Raw genomic sequence first — 15,468 nt, forward strand, 5'->3', positions numbered from 1 at the left:
GCTTGCAGCACAATTTATTGTCAGGTTGGTGGACTTGGGTACATTATAGGGACTGTTTTAATACCATGTGGTCTCTCTTAAGACACATCGATCCCCAAAGAAAACTTCAAAATATGCAAGAGCAATAAATATCAAACTTTCTGATCTAAAATGTATAAATATAAAATATCAGTCACTTCTGGAAACATCTTAAGAAAATCCAGCAGCCACATGTCCATGGGTGGGAGTTGGGTGTTGATGGCGCTCTGTTCAGAACACATCACCTCAGGTCCAACACAGTTGTTTTTATGTCCTTTACCAACACATGTTTGCAAACCTAGGAAAGGAAAAAACAGTTTACATAATAAAACTTAAATGTGATTCTCTTTAGGGACAGAGTGTGCATTTCCTAATAAACCTGTTTTTCTAATTTTATAGAGATTTCTTTTCAGAAAAAGTACAATCTCCTTCATTCATTTTCAACAATATTTACTGAGATTACCAGCTAGCTTCCATTTTAAATAAATTCTTACTTCAAAATATTAGTGTTACATCCACGGGACTTCGAAGCAAACAGTCAGAAAAGATGTAGTTAGGGGCCAGCATTGTGGTGCAGCTGGCTAAGCCAGCAGCATCCCAGAGGAGCGCTGATTCTTGCCCCAGCACTAGTTCTACGTTCAGACCAGCTCCTTGCTAATCAGCCGGGGAAAGCAGGGATAAAGGTCCGAGTGGCACATGTGGAGAGAGATCTGGTAGATCAAAGCATGTTTGCTGTCTCTCTCTCTAATCTGCCTTGCAAATAAATGCATTTTAATAATTATACAAAATGTTTCCTTTGGGTTATACGAAACTAATCAAAAGTATGACTTCACTTATGCCATACGAAGCAGTAAGAATTCCCGAGGCATTTGTCTAGCAATTCTTTGCTTATTTGAGCTCTGCAGCAAACTTACTATCAGACAAATATATACAGGGAGAGGTAACTTTATGCTTCATCAACTCCACTAGAGAAACACTGAGTTGTTCTTTTTAGTAAAATACTAGTGATAGGAAATCAGAGATTACTTACAAGAGGTCATCTAATTTCTTGAGAGTAAGACTTCACACTAAGCAGTACGTTTTAACCCATGTTAGACTGTTCCTGCTTCTCCTAGCATGGTAGGGAGGAAGGCAGTGAAAAATAAGTAGCTGCAAGATGGCCATCCCTGTGTACTCACGCTGAACAGCCTGGGGTCCTTGGTGTGTGGATGAAAGCCTTTCTTTTTACAAGCAGAAACCTCAAGCATGCCAGTGTTGGTGAGCCTGAAGATGCCAGTGCTGAATTTCAGGGAGAGAAAAAAAGAAGTAAAAAAATTAAGCATCCTCTGGGCTCCTCAGGTGCTTTAAATACCACAGTGTACACAGCCCTCAGAGAGGATAAAGAATGTTCATAAAGTAGCACTTCCAAGTGATTCTTTTTTTCTGTTACAGCCATCTTTTGATCTCAGGGCTGAGGAGAGAAACCCAGAAGAGGCAACATCCTGTCTCCAAGCACCTGCAGGCCATACCAGGAAGGAGCAAGCTGCGCTAAGGTGATGAGCCCACGGAGAAGAAGCTGAGACCTGGGGGAAGCGACATAGGACAGCTAGTTCTAACTTTCCCAAAAATGCCAATGGTATCTGTGGCAACAGCAAGTATTTTCTGAGTGCTTTTTGTGCTGCTACACACTAAGTTAGCACTTACTGACATTCCCTATCAGCTCACTTCATGGTCACGTCAGTCAGTCCAAGATGGGGAGGTGTCAAGGATGCACACACTGAGGACCACCGAGCTTAGGAGCCCTGCTCCCTGCACTAAGGTATATGGGAGTGGCCACCACCCCTCTCCTTTTCCCAAGGGCATCCTGTGCCTACTGACCCAAGTGCCACAACCCAGTGTACAGGTGGACACCCACGAACCCAGCAGCCCCAGACAAAGCTTTCCTTGGACCACCCCGCCACCCCACAGCTACACTTACTCATTGTGTTTTGGTGAACAGACGATGGCGATAGCCTCTGGCAACATGAGCTGATACGAACAGTGAGTGTGAAGATCAACGCTGGATAAGAATGCTGTCTGAGTGGGATGTGTCTACAGAGAGAAAAGGGCACACTCTCACCAGGGCAGCTGAGACTTGGCCAGGACACAGTCCGTTCTAAGACAATATCCTACTTGTTTGTTTTTTTCTCCTTTTACCATCATTCGTCATGGTTACAAAAGGATGTAAAAATACATATTTTGCTAGCACAAGCCTTCCCTTTATGCATTTGCATCTGATTCTTTGGAGTCACCATGACTCTAGAAGGGCTTCTTAGGAGTTTTAATGTACTTTCTTCTTGTTGGAAAACAAAAACGTGGAAATTCGCTTGCCAGAGACTTGGAGGAGATATTCATGTAATCATTACGCCACATCTGTGCAAAACTAATTTCATTGTCTTGGCTTTGCAAACCAGGACGCATGGTCACACAGCTGATAAGATGAAGAGGTCTGAGATCGCACACACCCATATACAAAACCATGGACAGGAAAACAAAGTTTTCACCAAATATACCACATCACTGCCATTCTTTGTAAGTGGGAATAATTAGTCTCTGAGCTGGGTAAGGTGTTTGGATCTCACATAGTTACTCAACAAGCACATGGGTAAGAAAGAATGGGAATTAGAATAAAAAAAACTTTCAAGCTTCTGGCTACACACAAACTGAAATCTGACCAGTTTAGGTAAGCCTAGCATGGAAGAAAGTGCTTCCATCTGACTGTATTTAGGACACTTGAAAAGATTAAAAACAAGAAATTATTTAAAGTAAGCTAAATTTCTTCAAGGAGAAAGATAGCCGGCATAAAATCACCTGAAACCCAAAAGGTCCAACGTACATGGATCCATCCCAGAGTGAGAAGGTCATGTTGGTCTTGAACACCGAACAGTTCTTCAACATTCTCCATATCGCAGTAGTCTGGCCCTGCAGATTGCTTTGGCACAATTACGTGGGTAATAGTAAACTCATTATGTGTCTAAAAGACAATCAGCAGAAAGAACAGCAAACACACGACAGGAGAAACAAACAACATGTTCAGTGCTTTGCTACAAGAACAAGCATCTTTTACCACACACATTGTCACCGACCCTTGTACACACACACACCCTTTCATCACAATTCAAAATCATTTAATCCAACACTAATATTTCAAATAAAAAAGTGTATTATTTAAAACAAATCTGAGAATCAGTTATTTGGAGTTTGAAAGCTACTTTGCACTAGAAACCAGCCCATAAGTGGGAACTAGAATCTGTGGGCAGCAGAGATGGAAGTTTACCCAACAAAGAGTGCCAAGCAGCAGAACGAAGCAGTGGCAGTTTCTTGGGAAAGGGAGAGAGTCATTAAATAACTGTGTCATGTTCCTGTACGTATGTGGAGGTTGACGGTGTTGCTTCAATTTCATTTGACCTTTCAATTCACTACTTACTTCTAATATTAGCTAAAGGACTAAAATCTTCCACAAGGCAGAAAATCTTTAGGGTCTGCAATTTAGAACAAGGAAAGACCACGAGGAAGAAGGGTGTGAAGTGGGATGGGATCTTCAGTGGGAGAAGGTTGCCAGGTGAAATACTGTCTTCCCCCAGGGCAAGCTTGCCCTTCCCAGCCTTCCTCCCTCCAGCCTACGCTGCAGTGCTACAGAACACTATGCCTTTAGCCCTGACGGCAGCTCTTCTTCCATTCTGTCCTTTTTTTCTCAGCTGTTTCATGTATTCTTCAGGCTAAACTTAAACTCCCATTCATTGCAAAGCCCTCCTGGCCACTACTCAACAACTTGGTTTAGATTCCCAGTTAGACATTTCCATGATACCTTGCAATTCCACTGAGAGCACTCAGGTAACCTTACAATCAACCTGTCTAGTTCTTTACAAAAACCATGGAAGCATCATGTGGCAAAGATTGGGGTTGTTATAGAAGACTGAATGCCAACACCCTGCACAGTGCCAGGGCATGCATAGTAAATGCTTGTGTGATGAAGGCATCAAACTAAATCTGACCCGTGACACAGGGGAGGAAGCATCAGTGGCACACGGATGCCTGTAGGGCAATGGCCGTGACTGTAGGGGAACATTCTCTTACACCTGTCACCAGTAACTTTCTCTCTCTTGCAGGGGAGGTGGTGATGACACGCTGGAGTATAACAGAAGGTGTAATGAATAAAACATGTCATTTAAGCTCAATGTTGAGGATTGAAAAGGTGCCTGGACTCAGAAATAGACCATGAGGGGGATACTTCCAAAGAAACACATTCCTCTGCTTCAGGTAGGAAATTAAATGAGTCTTCTCTTTTTGACCTCTATTTTGACATTCTCTTTTATGGCTACTTTGATACCTTCCATCATTGACTTGCGATTTTAGAGGTTAGCTTGCTGAGATGATTGCTTTACTCTAAAGTACACAACGAAGCCCTAGTTTGATCATCTGCACATGTGAAAAAGGACGGTGTAAGATGGCACTTGCCACAGGTTGAGCCAAGAAGTTAGTCAGCTGACAATCGCAACAGTTGCATAGAAAGAGGGATTTAGATTGGAAAGTAGATCTGTAATTTACATTGTTCCGAAGATTTACAGTTTGACTTGACTCTCCATAACAAGCTCTTGTAATGTTCCTGATATTTCATAAACCATGTTTTAAGATTAGTTCTACCCATCATGACCTTTTATGATCTACGTAAAGGTAACTTCATAATATTCACAAGTCCCAGCACACTCTTATTCCCCCAGGCCTATCACAAGAAAGGCTGTGCTGCCAGAGAGAGGAGCAGGGCCATACCAGCTTTCCACAGAGGATGCCACAGGTTTCTATGCCTCGCAGGGTATTGGATTCCGCCAGCTGCAGAAATTTATGGCAAAGATCTCTCGATAAAACTACATATCGCAGCCCTTCAACCACTAAATCTAAGAAACAGAAAAAGGAGACAGCACTAAGAAAACAAACTTTGTAGTTTGTCTGTGAGAACTGTTTTCAGCAGGCAAATGCAGTCAGATTAAAAACATTTAAAAACAAGTTAGGCACTGCATTTCCTATGTTCTATTTAAAAACCCTTCAACAGAAGCCACTGAATAGGATGAGGTTAAATTGCATTGTGTGGGGTGGACGTCTGATGCAGCAGACTCATCAGGACACCTGTGCCCTAAGCAGACTGCCCAGGTTCAAGTACCGTCTCTGGCTTCCAGTCTCCTGCTGCTGCACACCCTGGGATGCAGCCAATGAAGGCTTCAGTGCTTGGGTCCCGCCTCCCACGTGGGAGACCTGCAATGAATTCCTGGCTCCTGGCTCAATCATGACCATTAAATTATTCATTTAGGAAATGAATGATTCTCTGTGGGTTTCTCTTCCTTTCAAACACTTTAAAAAAATATCTTCTACAACAAATTATTTCAGAAAGGCAGTAGAAACATGTGAGCACGTTTGGCTAAACTATTTACACATGTCATATCCAGAGAGACGACGTTATTTTATCTGCATGAAAGCTGATGGCCGGGAAGAAAAGGCACAGCATTTTTTGTAATTATGAGCAGTAAGTAACTTAGAAGATGGTTGTTCACTCATTAAAAAAAATGAGAACACAAACTCCATTTGACAGTGTCTGCCAGGAATAAATCCCTCCTTGATTTTGGAAACTGGCCAGCACTGATTTAGCAACAATGAGGGGCAGCTCCTATTGGCAGGAACACACGCCCCAGCGAGAGGTTAGCCGTCAGTGTACGAGAGTTCCTCTGAAGCCACTGAGCATAAAGCTTACGTGGCTGAGCAAAGGTCTAGACAGTTTCCTCACATCCGTCCTCTCCAGGGCAAGGATTCACCTTAAAGATGCATATGTTTCTTATTTAAAACACATGGAAGAGATGTACGGTACTCTCATTGCAAACCTCTGTCGATCAACAAAACACAGTTGTATTATTAAAGGTCTCTGTTCTATCAGAGACAAAGCATACTTCCTGAATTTTAAGGTTGCATGAGGGCGATCCAACATGGTCATGGAAAAACGCAATTACAAGTATGACCGGGACAGACGCTTGGTTTGGTGGCTAAGTCCCCCGTGGGATGCCAGCATCTTTCCAGAATGCCTGGTTTAAGTCTCAACTACTCCACTAGCAATCCATTTCAATCCTGCTAATGTGCACCATGGGAGGCAGCAAATGATAGCTGAAGCACTTGGGACTGCCGCCCATGTGGGAGCCCTGGACTGGGCTGCAGGCTCCTGGCTTAGCCTGGTTCAGCATTTGCTGTTGTAGGCATTTGGAGGCAGAAGAAAATCTTTCTCTGTCTCTCTCTGTCTTTGAAATCAAACAAAATGTTGAGCTTATTTTACGCAGACAATTGAAATAAAAGAATAGTTTTACATAATGTTTTCCATGTATTATGAAAAAAAAAATTGCACTGAAAGAAACATTTTTTTTCAGGAATTTTCTGAACTGCTTTTATATACAGTTACAACCAGAGAGTCCAGGAAGGTTAATCCTGTCCTACATTCAGGTATCCTATAACAATGAACAGTGGAACGAGAACCTTCTCTGACGCTACAGGAATGTGCTCGCATCAGACGAGCCAGGATGTCTTTACAGGAGTGCCTGCCACCACTTACTCTGCACTGCACTTAGAGTAGCAGCTGGCTTTAGGGCCCGGTTCACTGGAGGAGAGTGACCAGCCAAACTGGTTGCATCACTTTTATTTGGTTGCTCTGCAAATACGTTCAGCAGGGCGTTGTTCTGGTGCGTGGAAAAGCAGGATAAAGCACTCCCATCAATCTGCTCTGACAGCACTGGGCTCTCCTGGCTTCGCATCTGACCCCGGGCCAACTCTTGCTTCTTGAGTTGATCTTCAAAAAACAGAAACTGTTCCGATTCCAGTTGCTGCTGGCGCATCTGAGCGATCCGCTTCCTTTCCGCCTCGATCAATCTCTGATGCTCCAGTTTTTTGAGAATTTCAGCTTTATATTTGTTCTAAAAAAATGTGATTGCAAGAGGGAAAAAGTTAGTTTCCAAGGCAAAAAAATGTCAAACTGGGATGAGACCCTTTTGGTCTTCCCGTAGGCAGCCAGCCTGACACAGCAATACTTCCACAGGGGCTCTCATGCAGCAGCCCGGGAAATGCACAATACCATAGCAAAATCCCTTTATTCCGATTAAGACAGCAATTCAACGTCCACTCCTGTCATCCCAGAGAAAAAGTCATGACAAACAGGTTTCCTCCATCCCCCTGCAATTCTAAATATTGGAAAATCACAGTTAGGGTCGTCTGTTCAGCCTTGTTGACCAGACTGTACGGAACAGCTCACCCCTCAACTCTACTGTCCAAAATAGTGGCCATATGAAGCTATTTGGACTGTAATTAAAAGTTGATAAAATTAGACATTCAACCCCTCAAGCAGTAGTTACATGTGGCAATGGCTACTGCATTGAAGATGGATGCATACAGGCACAGTCCTATCATCGTGGGAAGTTCTACTCGACAGTGCTACCCTGAATGTTCTGTGTTTGAATCAGCTGGAATTTGACAGACAAGGGGAGAACCACCAAGTAATGGTTCTCAAAACGTGTTCCAATCACCCATCGCCCAACCAACCAGGAGTCTTCTTAACATCCCAAACTTCCCAGTTCTAAAAATATGCCCAGGCATTATGAGAACAGTGGGTATAAAACTGTTACCAGATCCTCAACTGACTCTAAAGCACGAAGGGTCCTGGGAGCTACTGTGAGGTGGGGTGGTGCAGGTGACAGTTTATGGCAGTACTTTCTTCATGTGTATCACGATGCCCCAGAGTCCTGCTAACTGGCAAATTCTGATTGAGCAGCTCTTGGGTGGGCTCCCAGCTCCTGCACCAACTCCCAGGGAATGCCAGGGCTGTCTGCAGTAAGGCTCCTGTCTTCTGCTCAGAAGCTCCCACGGGACTTTCTACAGTGGATGCGACTGTGCACTCTGAAGTATAAAGCGAAGTGTCCAAGGACCAGCTTGCACAGCTGTTATCCCAACAAGATCCAGCAGGGGGCGACAGAGGTGGAAGGGAAAGGGGAGTAGGCCTTTTTCTCCCTAACTGTACCCTTGGCCTCCAAGACTGTTTTCATCATTACTGTTTCAAATAAAATTATTAATACGTAACTTCTACCAATTAGTTCAAACCACACTCAAATCAGCCTTCCGGCGTTGCCCAGAGAAAATCAAAAAGCTCTATAATCATTTTCAGAACTCGTCACATTGGGCAGAAGTGACAGTGAAAATGGCTGACTTCAAAGCAAATAAACGCACAAAAGAAATGCAAAACAACATCAATAGTGAAAGTCTCAAATTAAAAATTCACATTTTGAATTGAGCAACAATTTCTTTTCATTCCTGTCTCTTAGATATCATTATCATTTTCACTCTTCATTTAATAGCAATCCAGAAACCACCACCTAGTTGATGTTATTAGACGTTGCCTATACAGGTGTTCTTATTGTAACACTGACTTCAGGGTTTAGGGATGAAATTTATGCGGCGAATGCTTCACCTGCAGTGCTGTGGAGCAGCATCATGCGGCATCCCTTATGGATGACAGTTCATGTCCCAGCCACCCAACTTCCCTTCCAGCTCCCTGCTCAAGGCCTGGGAAAGCAGTGGAGGATGACTCAAACCCTTCTGACCCTGAATCTGTGTGGGAGACCTGGAAAAAGATCCTGGCTCCTGCTTCAGATCAGCTCAGCTCCAGCCATGTGCCATTAGGGGAGTGAACCAGTGGACAGAAGATCCTGTCATTCTCTCCCTGTAGATTTGCCTTTCAAATACATATAATTTTTTTTAAAGGCTGAAATTTGAGACATACATGGTGATTTGGTGTTTAAAAGGCTAACACTGTGGCATAGTGGGTTGAACCACTTTAACATGTGGGTACCAGCTTGATTCCTGGCACAGCAGAGTTAAGGCAACCAGTCTACTTCTGATCTTAATTCGATGATGTGAATGAGAAAGTAGTGGAAGACAGCCCAAGCATTTGGGCCCCTGCGTCCATGTGAGAGACCTGGAAGAAACTCCCAGCTCCTGGCTTCAGCCAGGCACATGTCTGGGCGTTGTAGTCATTTGGGAATAAATCAGTGTATGGAAGATCTCTCTGTCTCTGCCCACCCCTCCTCCCCTGGTTCTTTCAAATAAATGTATACATCCTTTAAAAAGTAAAACCAAAAATATAAATCTTTCTTCTGAAGACTCAAATTCATATTTCCAAGATCGTATCACATACATCAGAAACCACGTACTGTTCTCTCTACCTCCTGTGGCCTCCATCCATCTGGACAACAGCAGCCATTTGGCTCAGTGTTACAGGAGCAGGGATTGGGCAAAAAAGCTCTACTGAAATCTTCGTAGGACATCTATTTCCTAATACATTGCTTTATTAGACATTGTAGGGAAATAAAATATCACCTCTTTGTTACAAGTACTTAACCTGAATCTTAACATGAATTTTTTATTGACTTTACATCACTACATCTTTAATTTTTAATTTAAATGCATAAACATTTAAGAAACTCATAAGAATGAAATTCAAAAAATATTTGCACAGAAAACACTCATGAAATAACTATACTAATTGAACTTACTTTGCTTTGCAAATATTCTTGATATTCTACATTGTATTTCTTTAAGAGGTCCTTTTTCAATTCATCTGTCCTTGGGAATGCAATCTCCTTCAGTTTCTTTTAAAAATATATACACACATATGTATTTATTAGTGAGATTTTCAGAATACTCTTTCAGATCATTAGCTGAGAAAGAAAAAAACAACTGGTATGCAAATCAGATATCAAGTCACAAGTAATCAAAGATGATGGCAAAAAATAAATAAATCTTTTTAAGGGCTCCAAATCACAACTTCTCAGCAGAGAAAGAAGTTTTCCCTTAACAGACCCACTGGTTGGTTAAGCCCTGGCTTGTGCTTTGACAAGTTCCCCCTTGGTTGGTAAGTTTGTAATTGTGCACTCCATGGCAGATAACCACATAGCATTAGAGTGAGAAGGAATATTCGAGAGCAAATGGTAGGCAAGGATTCTAGACATGGCAACTGTAAGGAACAATTAGGCCACTTTTTATAACAATGTGATTCCCAGACTTATTCCCATATCTACTGTGGAGAAGGAGTCAGGGGATCTAGTTCCAACACAACTCCCCCAGAGGTTCTCAACAGTAGGAAGACCTGGGAAGCATGATCTTGTCCAACCAGCGCTATCCTCAGAGGTGATGAGACAAAAGCCCAGACAGCTAGAAAGCCTCATCAGTATCATGCAGCTGCCTTCTGGCTCAGCTTGGATGGGACCCTGAGACCCCTGCCTCTACTCTGTCTCTTCCGCCACAATTTCTGTTCTCCTAATCCTTTGCCACTCATTTACTCATCGCTCGTCGTTTCATTCTATCCATCTGTCCAACAAGAATAAGCACGGGAAAGGCATAGGCTTTGGAGAATTTTTCTCCTATGGATAAAAATAAAAGACACTCTAAGTTATAGGAAAAGAGTAATACCACTGGCAATAAGAACAGAACTCTGAAATAGATGGGAGATTTCAGACACGACAGCTCTGCCTGGCTTTGAATGTATGACGCTTCCTCTTCCTTCATATGATACCAACACAAACTAGTGAAGCCCAATAAATGGAAATATTTTTACATCTGTTTTTCACTTGAAAGTCAGAGAGATAGGAGAAAGATCTTCCATCTGCTGGCTTACTCCCTTATGGCAGCAATGGCCAGAGCCAGGCTGGTCCAAAGCTGGGAGTAAGAAGCTTCTTTCAGGTCTCCCACATGGGTGAAGGGACCCGAGGACTTGAGCCACCCTCGGTTGCTTTCCCAGGCCATAGGCAGGAAGCTGGATTGGAAATGGAGTAGCCAGGATTTGAATTGGTGCCCTTATGGGATGCCAGCTCTGCAAATAGAGGACTAGCTTTATACTCTATCACTCTGGTACCATGAAACATTTTAAGTTGCTTATTTAGAAGGATATATTCCCTGAGCTGGCATGGTGGTATTGTGAGTAAAGCTGCCACCTGTGATGCTGGCAACCCATATGGGCGCCAGTTTGTGTCCCTGCTGTTCCACTTCCAGTCCAGTTCCCTGCCGGGATGGCAGCACAACAGCCTAAGTCCTTGTACCCACACGGGAAACTGAGAAGCTCCTGGCTTCTGCCTGGCCTCTTGGGCACTGAGCAGGAGACAGATCTTTCTCTCTGCCTCTTCCTTTTTCTGTAATTCTACGTTGCAGACTAATAAAATAATCTTTCAAAAGATACCTTTCTCAGCTAGCAATGTTTGCGATTATGTAACACATGTTGATGAGTAAATAAATGCATTCTAACAATCTTGCTTCTTCTTGGCGAGCATTCCAGCCAGGCCACTGTCTCAACACTTTATCTATAATCCCAACACAAGTATATGAAAAAAGCTAGAACTTCATTGTTTCCTTAACAACAATTCTGACTTTCAAAACTTATTAAAGTTGGGTATTATAAGGAAAAATTAAAACCAATCAAAAATGACTGCCTCCAATAAATTCAGGAAACATTCAACCATTCTGTTCACCTCTGGGAGGAAACAAAGACTAATTCTTCATCACACCAAAAGTGGCTGAGCACATCCCCAACAGCTTTCTTCCCCAACCCCCATAATACCAAAGCATCAATTAGACACCCCGGATGGTCTCAGTAATGATCATTAAGAGTCGAAGAAGAAATCGAAACACTGGTTAATGGAATGAGTTTCTTGTGCTCAAACTCCCAAGAGGACAAGAGAGAGGCAGAAAGGAAAGACGGTGAATCAATACTGGGTACTTAGGGAGCACTGGATCCCACAGCAGGAAATCAACCCCACGATACCTTTATAATATCCTGCTTTTCGGGTACTGCACACTGCTGGTAATCTCGGTGGCTAGGAAGCTTTTCTACAAACAAGCTACAGAAAGGGGAAAAAAACACATGGCATCCTTAGCATGATTTGACAGCAGGCACACAATGGTGGTTTCTGATACAGTAAGTAGCCTTCACAACGAGGACATGGTCAATAGTGTTTTACTTAACACCTTTCTGCCTGCCTTTTCTATGAAACTTGACCCAAGCTCAGCATACTAAGTACTGAAGCTAACAGAGTAATGGTCAGGATATTTCCTAATCAAACCAAGTCTGGTTTGTCTCGGGTGCTGACCACTCTCCTCTTCTATACTGTGTGCTGCTGCTAACCAAGAGGACTTGGAAAATGTAAGAACTGGGAACGACTGATGTGAGCTCCTTCTCGCCCTTGCAGAAGGCTCAGACGACCACTGATGAATGAGGACCATCAGTGTGTGCCTATCATAACTTCTAACTGTGAATCTGTACTGAAGCAACAATCCCTTCATCATCACACTCGGGATTCCAGAGGATGTGTGCAAAGCTCAAGCCAAAGGTTAAAATCAAAACAAAACAAAACAAAAAAGACATGTATCATCTGTCAGCAACCTGTCATTCAGAAACAAAATATATATTTTTTTAATCTTGGCCAGCAATGAGTTGTCCTTAATCTCCAACTGGAAATTTATTGCTTACTTTTGTAAAAGCAAAGCAAATAAGACAAGTAGTTTTTCCTAGTAGGATAAAGATTATAAACCATTTTTAATCAACCTGGAAATTTTTATAGCAAGTAAACTTTTTAATTTTGCCTTCTGTATAATCTTACAATGTAGTTCTTAAAATGCAGTTCTTTGTCTTTTTAACCTAAATGTTGTCAGGGTAAGCAACCAATTACATTAGTGAAATTACAAATGAAATAAGCCATGCACAAAGAAATACTGCATGATCTCCTTTAAATCTAGAATCGAAGAAGCTGAACTCTTAGAAGCAAGTGGTGGGCACCAGCGTCTGGGAGGGTGAAATGGGGTCAGGGAGAGGTTGTCAGAAGATACACAACTTTAGTCAGACAGAAGGAGCAAGTTCAGGAGATTCAGTGTGTGACGCTGCAACTACGATCACAATGCATCGTGCACTCAGACAGCGGGCAGAATAACTTACACATTCTCAATACAAAAAAAAGTCACGTGAGTTCATGAGTGTGCTAATGGCTTTAGTTATTCCACAATGCATACATCTATCAAAAGGTGTGTTGTATGTCATAAATATTTATTTTTTTTATTTTTAAAGAGAAGATCTTTTAAAATAAACCAACAGAGTTAATCAACATGTGGCTTTAAAGCCAAACAAAAAAAAAAAAAAAAAGAAGAAGAAGAAGAAGAAAGGCTGTTTGGCTTAGATAAAATAATTATTGGTAACAGGAGAGCCTTCCAGTTAACAATCTGCCAACTTATTAAGGCAAGCCCCAACTCCACTTCTGTTAACTCTTAAACTAAAATATGTTACTAACAAATATCTCATGCAATATATCATATACATAAGTCTACATGTATAATCTGCTACAGAAGCAATAGCTATTACTCAACATTCTTTTTTAAAAGATATTTATTTCAAAGGCAGAGCTGGGGGCAGGGAAGCGAGAGGGAATCTTGCATCTACTAGTTCACTCTCAGGCACTTTAGCAGGGAGCTGCACTGTAAGCAGAGCAGCCCAGACTCTATACGGTGCTCATAGTGGATGCCAGTGCCTCACGGCAATGTGACCCACTGTACCGCAAATTAATATTCTCATCTGGACTAATAATTTGCCTTTAAAAAAAGTAATGAATACTATATAAACCTGGATCAGACTTTTTTTATTCCCCAACATCTCACAAACAAATCACGTTTCCAGCAGCATCCAGGTGCTGCAGTGGAGCTGCAGTACAGCTGTAGCCGTCAGCAATGTGCACTCTTACGCACAGCCATGCAACAGGCCATCGAATTTTGAAGAGCAAGACAGGCAGGTGGCTGTGCTGACCTGTGGAGAGGGGATCTGAGATCTCTGAGTCCCGTCTCATCCTTCAGCCTCCAGATGCCTTTGAGCACATTAAAAACCTGGACCTCTGCCTGCTTTAAGAAACTTAAAACATTCCCAACGAAGGGGCACATCAAAATAAACATTTTTTCTCATTTTGTTTTCATTTCAAAGGTTCCCCCCCAAAACAGGGAAGAAGACTTACGTGATAAATTTGTTATAAAGAACAAAGGCATTTTCCAGGTTTCCTTCTTGTAAATACACTGATGCCATTCTCTCCATCTCTACTCCTGATCGGAAGTAGCGGCGTGGGGTGATGTCTTCACTGATGGAGATGTTGCAGCCAAGTTTACTGAGCGCACGCACCCGTTCCTCTGGGCTTAGGGAAACATCTGTGTGGTCAGGCATAGCAGCCAGCTTTTTCTGCAAAGCAAGATGTATATGCCATAATGAGTGTACTGCCATAATGAGTGTATTTCTCTGTTTAAAAATTGATGCCAACACTTGAAGAAGTATGAGTTAATGTTGGGGCAAAGTCCTTTTATTTTTGCTTAAACATGTGATCTCTACAACAAAAAGACCCCATCATTTTATGCTCCAAGGATGAAGCTTCTCTAGCCCCTCCTCACTCAGTAAGCCTACACTTCTATTGAAGGAGGGTGTCTTTCTAGATTGCAGGGAACAATCATGTTGCAGTTCTGAGCATGCAAACATGTGGGACCGTTTTAGGTGAAACTTGGCTGACCCTCATGTGTCCGTGGATGTTTCTATATCGGATCATGTGAAGCGGTCCCTCGGTGGATTCCTGCCACGGTCAGGTCCACATCATCCCACGATGAAGGATTTCCAACAGGTAGATTGGACTTGGCGCTTCTAGAAGGATTCAATTCTGTGCCAGAATAGCTTTAGTGAGAACTTTTCAGGGACTCATTGTTATCATCACTGATGGAAAGAAAAATCCGCCAGAAAGTCCTAAAGAAGCCTTCTGACGCACCAAAACACTTCCTCAATTTTTTAAAACAACAAAAATGTGCTTAGGCATTTGTACAAGTAAGTAATTATGTTGAAATTACTGCTTGACTTAGAAAACAAGACATCACTAAGAAAAGTCACTGATACTAATACAAACGAATTATTCAATAAAAACAGTGTGCACACATTTGGAAAAGCAGAGAGTACATGTTTTCAAGAGAAGTATTCAATTACAAGTTAGAAAGGCAAGAGATGCTGTCTCAGTTAAGACAGAAAATATTTTCAGATCCGTGACATGATCTGAATGCAGGACTAAACCACTATGAAGCAAATTCCCAGCCAAGAATCCTGCAAGTGAAGCTCTGGCTCCATAGTTCACTGATGCTAGATCTAAGACCTGTCCGTCTCAGAGTACTGGTCCACACATCCGCAGCATCAACAGCAAATGGGAGTTTTAAAAAGTGCTTTTCTTCCCATCCACAGACTCAGGATCCTGGCAGGTGAGCTAAGAACGAATGTTTTAACGGGGGCGCCTGGAGCGAGTCAGGCATGTTTCAGTTGGAGAAGGACTGCTTTTGGACCACTCTACTGTTATCTCCACGACT

The 15,468-nt window shown here is 42.4% G+C and overlaps 1 protein-coding gene and 1 long non-coding RNA gene across 2 annotated transcripts in view; one reads left to right on the forward strand and one right to left on the reverse strand.

The window, feature by feature from the left end:
* Positions 1-15,468, reverse strand: part of STAMBPL1 (STAM binding protein like 1) — a 43,347-nt gene continuing 27,879 nt past the window's right edge. Inside the window, exons 3-11 of the mRNA XM_004583376.2 lie at positions 14,097-14,314; positions 11,870-11,945; positions 9,609-9,704; positions 6,623-6,980; positions 4,807-4,931; positions 2,873-3,010; positions 1,976-2,088; positions 1,197-1,296; positions 1-316 (exon numbers count right to left, since the gene is read on the reverse strand). Coding sequence (XP_004583433.2) covers positions 260-316; positions 1,197-1,296; positions 1,976-2,088; positions 2,873-3,010; positions 4,807-4,931; positions 6,623-6,980; positions 9,609-9,704; positions 11,870-11,945; positions 14,097-14,314 — 1,281 coding nt within the window. The 3' untranslated portion in view covers positions 1-259. The remainder of the gene's footprint in view (positions 317-1,196; positions 1,297-1,975; positions 2,089-2,872; positions 3,011-4,806; positions 4,932-6,622; positions 6,981-9,608; positions 9,705-11,869; positions 11,946-14,096; positions 14,315-15,468) is intronic.
* Positions 1,333-15,468, forward strand: part of LOC131481644 (uncharacterized) — a 14,148-nt gene continuing 12 nt past the window's right edge. Inside the window, exons 1-3 of the long non-coding RNA XR_009246469.1 lie at positions 1,333-1,550; positions 4,146-4,296; positions 15,347-15,468. The exon at positions 15,347-15,468 is cut by the window's right edge and continues 12 nt beyond it. This is a non-coding gene — a long non-coding RNA (uncharacterized LOC131481644). The remainder of the gene's footprint in view (positions 1,551-4,145; positions 4,297-15,346) is intronic.

Source organism: Ochotona princeps, chromosome 13 (assembly GCF_030435755.1).
Source record: "Ochotona princeps isolate mOchPri1 chromosome 13, mOchPri1.hap1, whole genome shotgun sequence".
NCBI classification, from domain to species: Eukaryota; Metazoa; Chordata; class Mammalia; order Lagomorpha; family Ochotonidae; genus Ochotona; species Ochotona princeps.